The 14,044-nt window shown below is 40.2% G+C and overlaps 1 protein-coding gene across 1 annotated transcript; it reads right to left on the reverse strand.

The window, feature by feature from the left end:
- Positions 1-88: 88 nt before the first annotated feature.
- On the reverse strand, positions 89-9,816 carry LOC128266096 (uncharacterized). Its single transcript, XM_053002361.1, has 7 exons — positions 9,247-9,816; positions 5,679-6,778; positions 5,519-5,617; positions 5,329-5,445; positions 4,290-5,261; positions 3,270-3,329; positions 89-3,204 (listed from the first exon to the last, which is right to left on the reverse strand). Exons 1-7 carry the CDS (start codon positions 9,433-9,435, stop codon positions 2,226-2,228), a joined length of 3,516 nt encoding a protein of 1,171 aa, XP_052858321.1. The 5' UTR covers positions 9,436-9,816; the 3' UTR covers positions 89-2,225.
- Between the last annotated feature and the right edge of the window lie 4,228 nt (positions 9,817-14,044).

Consider the following 14,044-nt stretch of genomic DNA (forward strand, 5'->3'; position numbering starts at 1 on the left):
TTCATAGACATCATTCTTTGCATTTCATACAAAAAATCTTTTTTTTTTTAAATCTATTTCATAAGGTGTGGCTAATAAATATGATATAAAAAAAAAACAAAAAAAAAAAAAACTAATTTATAAATTTTGTTTCGTATGCGTTTAAATGTTATATATTTTTTATATGGATATATTTATAAGTAATGAATATATAGAAAATACTTTGCACAGTATGTGGGTGTGTGTGTTTTTCTATGAGTGTGGGTTGGTGGAGGGAGGGAATCATTTATTGATTGATTGATAAAAAGCAGTTACAATTTCAAATTGTACAAAAATGTAAAAAAATACTATTTGAACCTTTTCTAAAGCAATCTCGCTCGCTCGCTCACTCTCTCTCTCTCTCTCTCTCTCTCTCTCTCTCTCTTGCTATCTCTTTTTCTCTAACTTCTGACCTTAAAAGCTATACAAAAATAAATTGCAGAGAAATGCAATTTCATCCACAACAAAAAAAAAATAAAATATATATTCCTAAAATTGGCTGTAAATAAATACAGTTCTGAGTCATCAACTTATCTTCAGTTTTCTTTTTTTTTTTGCATTGTTCTTTTGTGGTTTTTTATTAATTCTCATTTTTAACTAACAATTGGCTACGAAGTTTTTAACATTGATCGTTTGTCTTGATTTCATAACTTTCTTTCTTAAATGGGCTTGATTGGAGGATGGATTCGGAGTAACTGTCTAATATGGAAAAAGAGTAGGAGAAAGAAAGAAGAAAAGGGTATAAAAGTCCTTAGGGGAGTTATTAAACTAATGGTTTAACACCACTGTAAACACACATAAAAAAAAAACATTTTGTGATTGATTTTGTAGTTTCCAGTCTGGTTATAGCTAAACAAAATTTTGGTAGGTCTTTGGAAATGTAAGAGTGTATATAAAGTTTTTAAATAAACAACACTTTTGTTTTAATTGCTTTAAACTAATATTATAAGTTTTTAAATGTTAATTTTTCTTACATTTTCGACCAAAAAACAACATATTTTATTATATACGATTTAAAAATCATTTACGTTTCTATATACATACATTTAGCGTTTGAATATATGCTAATAATTTCAAATGAAAATATTGGAAATTTTAAAAGTAATTAGTTCTTAAATGTATGAACTCTAAAGTGTGCAGTAAAGAAATGTGTATTTAAAGCTTGGAATGACTTCCGAATATATTGCATTTGGAAAAATGAGTTCTACACAAATCTTCAGTGGTGTTTGGACCTCATTGAATAGGCAATTTTTCCTCTCTTTCTCCCATCTCTCATTCTTCGATCTTTTGTCTCGGTCACATGTTAACGATTAACATTCTTCTGTTGTTTTAGATTTAGTTTTGTTTATAATTGCACTTATGTTGCTAGCTTTCTTAACTTTCTCTCTAGCTGCTGTTTGTTCTGCTTCCGTTTGCTTTGTTCTGATTGTTATTTTATCGTTTGATGCATTAATTTAACTAAATTAAAGTTCAGTACTGAATAATTGCTTATGTGTGTGTGCGTGAGTAAAATAAATAAATAAAATATGATAAAAATCTTTAAATACATTTCTCAGCTAAAAAGCACACACACACAAGGACATGCGATCAATAAATATGTTAACTAAATTATTCAAAATTATCCGCTAAGTGTGTGTTGGTGTAGTGTATGTGTATGTGTTTGTGTGTGTGTGTGTGTGTGTGTGCGTTTGGATGGAGGAAGAAGAAAAGGAAGCTGCTGAAATTAAAGGAAATATTTTTCTCGCTTGGAATGAACGTTTTTTTGGGCGTGTTTCTTTTTTTTTTTTGTGTGTGTGTGTGTTACATTCTAGGAATGCTAAGCATATATATATTGGATATATAAATCTAATACAGAAACATACCATATATGCTATCTCATATCGATTACAAATACAAATTCAAGCGCGCTTTCTCTTTCAAATACTATATAAAAAATACAATTGTTGTTGTTGTTGTTGCTTCTGCTGTTGCTGGTCTATGCATTTGGATTAGGGTGGCTCGAAAAAAAATACATTAAACTGGAAAATCATAGTTGTGGACAATTAATAGATATTTTATGTTGAAAACTCGTAGACCTACAAGTTCAAAGTCAAAGTGCCTAAGAATTGCCCGATAGCTTACTTGCTGCCCTACGATTCTGATTCACTTCAATGCGTGTATTATTTAACTCTAGGTGAAGATGGGAAGGACGACTTCTGGTCGATCGGCTAGCGCGTGAAGGCACTGAGAAAGTGTGGCCCGCCCATGTCGAACTGCTGCTGTTCGTAGCCGTCGTCGGCCAGGCCGAAACTGTTGCCGGCCAGTCCGGCGCTGCCGTTGCCGCCACCGCCACCGACAACACCGCCGACGCCGGCCAAGCTGGCTGCCGCTGCTGCGGCCGCCACCGTGGCCGCTTTCAGCTGGCTAATGGCCAGCATGGGAGGCTTGTCGCCCGGCTTCCAGCGCCGGTGGATGCCCATCGATTTGAGCTTCTGGCAGACGGACGAGGGCGATATATTGATACCCTTCTCGGCCAGGCGGGCCGACACCTTCCAGTACTGAATGTTGCTGTCCTCCTTGATCAGCTCGAGTATTTCGCGCGTGATCTCCTTGTCGCGCAGTTCACGTTCGGCGGCCTTTAGCCGGCGGCGAGGATGTAGCAACTTTGGTGGCGTTTGTTGCTGTTGCTGATAGTGTGATGTGTCCGCTGGTGTGTGATGACGCAGCTGCTGTTGCTGCTGCTGTTGCTGTTGCTGCTGTTGAAGCAGCAACTCCTGTTGCTGGCGTTGCTGTTTGATTAGCTCCATTTGCTCCATTTGCTGTTGCTGATGTTGCTGCTGTCGCTGAATCTCCTGCTGGCGTTGCTGTTGCTCTTGTTGTTGCTGCTGCTGTTGCTGGTGCTCCTTGGCGGTGAACTCCTCCGAATGCCTGCCATCGGATCGCTTGTTGCGGTAGGAGAGCGGCACTCCCTTGAGAATGGCGTCGCGCACCTTCCAGGCCGTCATTTGGGAAACGTTGAGGGCCCGTGCAATCTCCATGGTGGAGGAGTTTTGGGCCACCAGCAACTTGGCCATGGCGTACTTCTCGTCATCGATGAATACGTTCGGCTTGCGGGGCTTCTTGCCGGTGGGCGTCGCAGACGAAGATGCAGCGGATGAGCCAGAAACGGGCACCGGGGCGGCCGTGTTGCTGCTGGAGCTGCCATTGCTGTGGAGTGAGATATGCGCATTAAGGGACATATTCCCCGAGTTAAACACCCCTTTGTCACTCACCTCTCGTTGCTGTTCATGTGGGGCATTGAGCGCAGGGACAGGTTGACGGGCAGGGCGTGCCTAAAGTATGAAAAATAAAAACATTATCAAATATTGAACCGATGTCCTTTTGTATCTTAATGCTTAGATTCTTAGTTGAGCTATAATAACCAGTCATTCATTTTCAAATAAATAAAATAGAGACCAAATCGAATTAAAAACAAAAAATCCACCAGGGATTAATAGTTTCAAGTCGTAAGGAGCACAAGTTACGAGCATTACAAGTTACAACAAACCAGAAACGCTTAAAAGATTTTGTTTTTATTGTCAAAAGTCTGAAAAAATCAAACCCAGTTTTGGTATTTCTATTCAGAAACTATGAAACACTATGACACTATCACTCCGTCAAATTCGTCATAATATTTCCCAATTAATCTTCAGTGGAATAGGAAAATTTAATTTTTTTAATTTAAATAATAATGCTTAAATTGGACAGCAAATGCAACATTCCTATTCCACTGAAGATCGATTGTTTAGGTCTTTAGCTATACAAAACAGTCATATTTTTCACGGGCCATGAAAACGACAGTTAAAAAAAAAAACAAAATTATGATGTCATAATTTCCAATTGATTGGCATTCTCAGCTAAACAATTTAATTTTTTGCCCATCTATTTTACGTCGTTTCTTTATATACAAAACTTTTTGTGATAGGAACCGTTGCTAATCATATTATTCAATTTCAAATAACTAAATAAATAAAATCAATAGCTAGTTAGCACAATATTTGTGATGGCCAAAAATATTTAAGAATTTTTTCGGTAGGAACTTGTTGCTAATCATATTATTTAGGCTAAAGTATTTATGACTAAAGTTAAGATAACAGTACCTATAAATTTATGGTTTCCTAAAATACTATAGAACTGATTAAAATTACTTCATTTAGTAAATGTTGAACACATGTTGACTCTTTGAATGACCTTGAATTGATTTAATAGCTCTTCCCCATGTGATTTTTGGTTAAATACGAATATAATCTTACATGACGGCGGGCGGATAACGAGTCAGCATCGGCATTCCGCCGTTGTGGGCCTTCTGGTGCTGCAGTTGCTCGCGTTCACGTTCCCGCTGCTCCCGCTCCCGCTCGCGATGCTGCTGCTGCATCTGCAACTGCTGGGCGTTGACGATGTGGGGGAAGTGCTGCGATTCGGCCAGGAGGCGTTTATAGACCTCAACATCGGACCGCGCGGCAGCGTGGACCTGCACCGGCACCGGAACCCCAGAACTTCCCAGCGATGGCGGCGGTAGCGGTGGCGCGGGCGAAACCGAACCCGGTCGCCCACCATTCGAGTGATGGTCGTTGTTCTCGGTGCCCTCGAAGGGATCGTGCTCAATGGGATCGGAATCGGGATCGGGATCATAGCCATTGTGGAGCAATCCACAAACGGCATCCTCATCCCCCATATAGCCAGCCGTCTCCTCGGCGCCGATCTCCTCCGCTCCGCACTCATCCACCAGGCCCAGTTGATGATGTGAATGATGGTGATGACGTTGCTGCTGCTGCTGCTGCTGATGCTGCAGCTGCTGCTCTTCATCCTCGCTGTCCTGTCGCTCCTCTTTGATTAGACCCAAGCCAAGGTGGCTATAGGGAAGGCTTAGATGATGATGCTCACGTTCCCGTTCCCGTTCCGCTTGTGCCGCTGCCACAGCTGCGGCCTGTTGCTGCTGCTCCTCCTGCTGATGCTGCTGCTGCAGCTGTAACTGCTGATGGTGCTGCTGCTGCAGCTGTTGGAGGTGATGCTCCTCCTGGGATGGATCCACCACGCGCTCATGGAGACTGACTCCATTAACCAGACTTTTGCGCAGGCGCCAGGCGAAGGTGCGCGAGATGTTTAGCTCGTTGGCAATCACCGTGGTGGTGGCCTCGCGCAGTATTAACTGCTTGGCCAGGGCAATCTTCTTGGCATCCAACTTGATGCGAGTGCGTCCCTTTCTCTTGTTGGCTAGGCCCAGTCTGAAAGTAAGACAAATCAGGCAATTTTAAACGGGTCCAAGTAGGTAAGTCTAAATGAAGTACTTACTTGCGATTATTCACATGCAGTTCAGGAGCCGTGGGCTTGCGTGCTCCTCCGGCGGCGATCCGTTTGGGGAAATTGTTGAACTGCACAATGTTCTGCTTAAATAGCTGCTGCAGGGGCCTAAAAAGGAATAAAGAAATGGTCCATATACACAGAATTCACTTAATTAATGTACACAACTAGTGCCACTTACATTTTGGCTGCCTTGGAAGGACAGCCGGTGCGCTTATGCCAGCCCAAATGGTGGCCCGTGGGAAAGAGGACATGGCAATCCGAGCACTGCATGGGCCGACTATAGAAATAATAAATCAAACTAATATCTTATTGCACTAAAAGATCATCTCTAAACTCACGTTTGATTGCGACGCTTCTTGACGCACCGACCACGCCGTATGTGCTTCTCCAGAAAACGTTTGTAGAAATATGTCTTGCGGCAATTGCTGCACTCGTACACCGGCCCCGGTGCTCCATGGACGCTTTGCATGTGCGCCTTGAGGATCTGCTTCATCTCGAAGATCTGGTAGCAATGGGGACACTGGAAACCGGGTCCCCGCATGCCCTGAGCCACGCCAACGCTGGCTCCTCCATTGACCAAATCATTTGGATTTGAGAGATCCGCAGATGCTTCATCGCCCGGCGTGATTAACTCGATTTCGGGTATCAGCGGCAGCGACATGTCCTCGTCATCGTCATCATCGTCGTCGTGGTGATGCTGCTGGTCGAGATCGAGCTCCATATCCTGACCCGTTGGACCGGTGGCGGAGCCATTGGGAAACTTGTTCATCTGATGCTGCATGTACTCCTGCATCAGGCGAATGGAGTTGAAGTCGAACGGCTCCTTAGGGTGCACGCCATGGACGGTTATCTCCCCATCATCGTTGTGGTGGTGGTGGTTCAGGGGATTTATCTCCTCCACATCATCCTCATCCTCAGGATTTGTTCCCCTTAACTCAAGGCCGTTTCTATGATGGACGTCTTCTTGATCATCTTCTCGCTCCCCGTCGTGGCCAGTTTCGTTATGGTCCTCCATATGCTCGTGGACCACCTCATCGTCGTCCTCGTCCCGATGGCCATTGATGGCCTGGCCATGACCATTCGGCAGAAGCTTGTGTGCCTCGCCAGCCTCAACTTCATTGTCATTGTCATTATCCTGATCGTGATCCTGATCATTGTCTTCGTCCTCGTCGGAGGAGGAGGAACTGCTGCTGGTGGAACTGCTGCCACTTCCGCTGGCACTGCTGCTCCCGCTGCCACTGCTGCAGCCGCTGCTTTTGGTCTGGTCGGCGGCGGCGCTGTTCTCCAGCGGATCCGCACTCTCGATCTTCTGGAGCCTCAGTTTTTGGCGGTAAAAGTTATCCGCCTCCTCGCACTTCTTTTTGAAAACGCAGGCCGAAATGACCGTCTTAGCACAGCTCACACACACCTGTTGCGGTAGGGTGTCGTTTTTGCTGATCTGTAAAGGTTGAAAAGATAGGCATTGGTTTCAAATTCAAATTTCACCTATGCCAAATGTAACGGCTAGCACAAGATTGCCAGATTGGTGGAAAATAACCAAGTTAATTGCGGATCACAGTGATTACTCACGAAATCTAAGCTACGTTTTAAAAGTATCTCACTTTAGGTAAACTTAATTTAGAAGTTGTTTTGTAACTTTTCTGTTAAATTTTTGCCTAGTTGCCTATTTGTTGCATTTACTGAAGGACCACTGTATCTTCACCTACCTACCCCAATTAATAGCATCCTTATTTCGAGCGTTGCCAGATCAGACATTACGAATTGCCCAAAGACAACATGAAATTCCTTGAATTGGCAACATAATCTACTCAAGTGGGAAAATTGCACAAATAAACCAGAAAATTGCAGCATTTCAACGGTTGAGGAAAAACACATAAGGAGAAAATCAAATTGAAATATGCACATGAATTGTAAAAACACCAATGCGAATAAGGGGGCGAAGACACACGGGCGAGAAAACACACAGAGCCACCCCATTCACATTCACGTGCCACCTTTCACCCCTCACTTTACCCCTTACCAGTCCAGAATCGAGGGGCCAACGAACGTCTAAGCCGAACATAAAGTGGGAAATGGGCAAAGAGCGAGTACACAGTAGGAAAAAAGGTAGCTTCATATGAAACCTAAATAATATTTATCTAAATTTGGAGTTTAATTTATATCAGTATTTGACATTTAATAAAACACAAATAAATTATGTTTAAAATTATAACATTTTTTGATTTCCTATACTTTTTCTCTTTATGTAGCAGTGTCAAAGAGATTAAATGGAGCTGGGGAAAAGAGAGCGAAGAGAGCTAAGATTGAAAAGTTAAGTAAAGGAAAAATTTATGAAATAAAGCCCAAGACATACATACAGACAAACGACAAAAAACAAAAAACAAGCACTTCTAAACAGCAATTCAAACGGTAAATTATTTTACAAAAGCCACAGCAGAGAAACGAAACGAAATGAAGAAATACAAAATTCGAAATACGGCTAAAGACAAGACCAAAAAACCCACAAGAAATTCCATCGAGCTGCGACGGAAAAAATATGAAATGCTCGTTGAAAAAATTGTATACACAATATGAATAAAATAAACTAACCAAAGCCGAAGCCATTCCACCGAACAAATAAACAGAATAAATGGCCAAAGAGGAGTGGAGCAACAAGACAAAGCAATGAAAACTGATTCCAAATTACACACACATATGGGATACAAGATATAATACGTACGGTCGAATGTGTATGAAAATTAATATGAATAATAAATACGTGGAGTGGCTGTGTTGGTGTGAATAACTTTCATATGTTTGCTTTTTTTAGTTTTAGTATTCCACGAAGAAGAACACAACAACAATCTTGGATTACCTACAAGCAGTGGGCTCAAATAGTCGACACACCTCGTTAAAAATAAATATAGACCCAAAAAGATCTTTCACTTCAGTCCTCCCGTTCAACACAACTGTTTGCCAAATAAGATATAACCAAAATATTTGCTTCCTGCCAAAGAATGTTTTTTGATATACATACATATGTACATATGTATTCTAAGCGCTCTTAGATATTTAGATGGTTCGCATGGAATACAAATTAGGATCGATTTTATATGCAAACAGCTCGAAAAGCTTTACAGAATCAACGGGATAAAAAAGACAAATAGAAATTCACAGCAAAACATCAAAATCAATAAATACAGTGGTTGGTAGCTATAGAAATAATGTTTAATTAATTGGTTTTAAGATTCTTTCACAAAAAATATATATACATATATCCTTAAATACCCAACTACATATGCGATTATAAAATTAACTATCTTTCTTTTGTCTACACAGTCATTTATAATATTTGTGAAAAGAAAAAAGATTTTAAAGTAAAATTTTCCATGATTTTAAGTTCACCCAGGTATGCCTAAGGCACGTGCTTGCTTATTTTAACGTCCATTTTAATCAGCCATTATGAAATCAGTCCTAAAATGTTCTTATCACAAAGTTTACCATCTAAAGATGATAAGGGGGCTATGTAAATTGAGAACTATAATCTGTTCTACAAACCAAATTTACTGTATTAAACCCTAAATATACTTATCTATATTAGGTAATTATAATTATATTCTATAATTAGATTTATAAAAATATAAATTAATATATACATAAGTATTAAACGTTTGTTAAGAAAGAAATTATAACCAGATAATATTCTAATCTTTCTTATATTTCCCTATTGACAACGGAGAAAACCAAGTTCCATTGATTGGATGAGTTTGCAATTCTTGACCTTCGGTTTACCCTTCGCCTCAGCTTTTTCACCTCTTTGTTCTCCTGCTCTGACTTCTTAGTTTAAGAATTTGTCACCCTTTTTGCCGCCCCTATTTTGACCACCCCTTTTTGTTGCTCGTCTCTATCTTAGCATTTTCTACTCACCTTGACGTTGGCCAGCGTGGTAATCTTCTGCCATAGCGCATCCTCGCCGAAGATGGGTATCATGGGCAGGGCTGTGGTGACTGTTGCAGTGGTGTTGTTCTGTTGTTGCTGATGGTGGGTGGTGATGCAGATGCGACATAGCGGTGGGGCAATTCCGCCCCCAACCTCCTGCTGACCATCGCTCTCCATCGCGAGAGTTTGTTACCCAGGGAACTGGAACTGGAACGGAAGGAACTGAAGGAGATGGAGCTGCTGCAGGAGTGACAGGAGGAGTAACCGCTGGCCATCAACTGCATGCCTTCCACTGGTTCCTAGTCCTTCTGCTTCCACTGAGAGTCGTCGTTCCACAAATCTCCGGCAGTGGGTGGATCAAATCAATCAGTTGTCAAATCGAATCCAATATCGATGGAATGGGAAATGGAATACTTAGAAAGGGAGTACCACCACAACCGGCAACAAGTGGCAAATCTCTCTCCCGCGAGAGCGTAGCGCATGGAACGAACGGAAAATCGAAGAAACAGAAACGGGAGAACGGAACGTGTTCCGATTGTACCGACGACGTTTGGTAAACTGAAATGGGAATGCAGAGCAGAACAAGAAAACTATTTATTAATAATGGGGCATAAACGAAAAATGTGTGTACGAAAAAAAAAAAGAATATATACTCTTATACGAATGATACGAAGGCAGCAATGATCAAGACGCAAAGAAAACTAAATAAGAGTTAACAAAACAACGAGCAAGCAAACTAGAAAATAAATGTGAAAAATAAAAAAAACACACACAGAAAAACACAGTGATGGCAACACAATGGCACACATACAAACATACTCCTTGCCCGTACATACATATATTTATTGTGTGGATTTCAAAAACAACACCAGCAACAACAAAACAATTCTTACTGTCGTAGTCGCCATACAAAAGTTATGAACTTGATACACACACAAGCACACACAAAAATAAAATTACACAAAAGAAAACAAGTCGAAACTAAAAAATAACATCTATACACACACACACAGTTACAGGGGTATCTCACAGATACAGAAACAGATACAGTGACAGAGAAACACGAACAAATAATAATAGCAAAAATCGTAACGAAACGAAATGAAATAAAACTTTATATCTACAAAAGTTAGGAATGAGGGGAATGTTCGGGGATTATAGAGGAGATAGGGCGGAAGACAAAGCACACAAAGTACGATAAATTCATGGTCGCTCTCTTTCGCTCATTATGGAATGGGAAAAATTGCTGTAATTTAGTTGAGCAATTATTTTTTAGTTTGCCATTCGCTCCATCGGTAAAAGCATCTCGATCAATAAATCACCAGCGTCATCGATAAGCCAGCGGCAAAAAGTCATCGAACTATCGACGTTTTCATTCCATTTAACTAACACCCCCTCCCACTTAGACAACTACTGGAAAGAACAAGGTGAACGAACGGAAATGGAAAATGCGTGGAACACAGCACAACAGAAAACTAGGAACAAATTCCAAATGCAATTCAAGTTCAGCAACGGAATGCAAAAATTCTCAACCAGTTTCTCCTCCCGAGAACTTTTTGCAAAAAATCATATCCAAAAAAAATAGGCGCGGACTGTGTGGGGCAATGGGGGGTTAAGAATCCTAGGCACATGAGTTTGCAAATTGAAATTCTGTTTTGATCTTCTACCCGAAGATCTCTCTGTTTTTTGTTCCTATCTGCATGAAAAGAGAATAAGAACAAGCTCTCGCATAATGATGCACAGAGAGCAAGCGAGCGAGCGGCACCTGGAAACTGGAACTGGTAAAAAGACCAAAGCAATTTGCAATACATATTTGTACAACGGGTACTACCCCCCAAGCACTCTCCTCATACTCCTTGAAAAACATAATGCATACCAAGATATGAACACAGTCAATCTTCTATAAACCCGACCAATTGTGGGTTCAATTATCCTTGTGGGTATTTTATAGTCGTATTTGTGAAATTGTAAAATACCCCATTTGTTATAAAATAGATACATTGAAAACTATAATAAAATCGAATTATCCAGTAGATTAAAAAGATATCCTTGCAGCAATAAGATAAAAGGTAATACCAAACCTAACAACACCTGAACCTCCATTTGTAAAAATCTTTGCATACTGTTTGGCGGTCCTCTAATTCGCAAACGTTTTTAAACACTTATAAACATAATATTAAGAAACATTTGTCAAATTAAACTTAATTAAACTACATTTAATTGAAATAAATAATTAATTCTGTAACTTTATAACGAATTCAAAGTACAATAATGTCAAAGTCAGAGCATACGTATACTATAAAACTGGAACCACTTTTTTATTACAAATAATTCGAGAAACAAAACTTGTTTGCGTTCCATAAATAATCTTTAAAAGAAACTTGAATCTTTATGAGACAGATAGTGGTTGGAATTATGGAAGTTCGACTGTATATGAATAGTTTCCATGTCTGCAAGAGGCCCGCATATGGAGCTAAGCTCCCCCTCTTTCCCATTCTCCGTCAATTACCATTTCAAGTCAGAGCCAGACATTGTTTAAAGTTTAAAATAAAAATTAAATAAAATGGAACCCATACAAAGGAGCGTGATGGTGGTTAAGGGGGCGGAATGATGGTGGTGGGAAACGTAGTGGTTTTACACACATGAGGAAATATACGGAATACGGAGCAAGAAAAAAAGACTTTATAACAAACGAAATGCTTATTACTTATGAGAAGAGGGTGAGATGGGGAGGTGGTGGGTAGTGCGTAAGAGTCGAGCGGAAAAGCAGGCAGAAAAGTCAAGAAACTCGAGATTTCTGTTTCTGCACAAAGACAAGACTAGGAGACTAGAGAGAGAGAAGATTTTGTAGAGCCGAAGTCGAAGTCGAAGCTCCAAACGAACCGAAGCGAACCCCAACACGAACCTCTTACTCAAAACGAATCCCAACGAACCCGAAAACGAACCAAACTGAACTGAACTGAACGACTCTACTCTACAACTATTCAAGAAGTCGCGTCGAGAAAAGCAAATACACACTACTTACATTTACTATCCCATATATCCCAGAGAAAGACATGTGTGTTGGTTGGTTGCTTGCTTTTGCTTGTTGGTTTACCTCCACTCACACTGTGAGACTTAAAACTTTGTTATTTTTTTTTTATGATTATTTTAGCTATTGTACAGTTCCACAGAAAATTTATACACCGCAAACGAACGACCAAGTTACAAGGGGTCGTTGGGCGGTGGGCGGTAGGAGGTAGGAGGTGGGTTTTAACGATACATACAGACATACCATACAGAATTTAATATTTGTGAGCATATTTACTGACGGAATGGCTATGGAATGAAATAGAATAGAAGCACAAGAACGAATGAACGCTGAGAAGACACAGAAGAAGCACATCTAGAAGAATTGAAGACACAGCGAGCAATGACAAAGTAAACTTTTGTATCGGTATTTGTACCGTGTGTGCGCAAGTACTAGATAAATTCTAAATGCTGTCGTTGACTTAGAAAGTATTCCAAATAACAAAAGAAGCACAAGAAGCGGGCAATTCTTCTGTCAGCTTACCAGCATTCTTTTTTCTCTTTCTTCAAGTCACACAGATCAAGAACTCGAAGCAGTGGAGAAAATGTGCAAGAAAACCTTCCATGGCCTTGCATAACAAATTGCTCTGTTCATAATTGATTTGAGTCTCCTGCATGCAAGAGTTTTGGGGGACAAAAAGAAAGATAAAGAGAGCGAAAGAGGGCGGGAATGTGAGCTAAGAAAGCGGAAGGAAGGGGGGTGCAAGTCGAAGAGATTACACTGATTATGTAATGCCCCCAAAAGAATATCATTAATTCTCGTATCTGCAGCTCTCACAGACATGTGTATAAACATGCATGGGCAACTACAGTGGTTGCTGCCAAGTTGCATCTGAAAGATACGCGACCTAAAAAAACCAACAATTCCAATTGAATATGATCATCGAAAATTAGTAAAACATTCCTATAAAAGCGATAGTGCTTGTTTACACTAACTCGTTTTCTGACTTTACAAGTGGAAGTTTGTTGATGAAACTCAAACCATTAATAAATAATGATATACTGATTGCAAGGCCCGATTTCCAGATGTGTTTATTCGTTGTTTTTATACCAGGCACCTTTGGAGTATAAGGTTACATTGTATTAGGACAAAAGTATGATACAGGGAGAAGATCCTGTTCACGAAACTTTATATTCTTAATCAGCCTGGATTAAGAATCTGTAAATACTAGATCTATCCTACCCACAGTCTTTCATGAACCACTGTAATTGTCTAGATCTTTTTAATCTTTGCTATGACCTCTTCATAACTATATCTAGTTAGTGAGTTTAAAAAAGTGTTATCAATGTATGTTTCTTATCTTCTCATCCGAAGAACTTTAATAACAATTATAAGGTTAAATATTCAGGTTAAACTATTAGCGAGCGATCACTGTGCTGCATATTGAGACCTCATATGGACGGTGGTCGGTGGTAAAGAGGGTGGGAGATTGAGGTGAGGTGAGGTTGGTAATTACAAACTCACGACAATGTGCGACGTGAACAATAATTTTACGTGTACTTGCAATAACAATGGCTCCGGAAGAAGACACACACACGAGTGATTACAGTGGTCTGTGTCTGTGTGAGGAAATGTACACTTACAAGCATCTGTAAGTTCAACTATATTAATAATATAAAAAGAGAAGATTGGAAAGATTGGAATGTGTTTGTCGATTGTTTGTTTTGTTTGTTTCTTTTCAGTCAGTTGCCGAGATATTAATTTCGATAGTCGCTC

The sequence above is a fragment of the Drosophila gunungcola genome, unplaced genomic scaffold, assembly GCF_025200985.1.
Source record: "Drosophila gunungcola strain Sukarami unplaced genomic scaffold, Dgunungcola_SK_2 000324F, whole genome shotgun sequence".
Lineage (NCBI taxonomy): Eukaryota > Metazoa > Arthropoda > Insecta > Diptera > Drosophilidae > Drosophila > Drosophila gunungcola.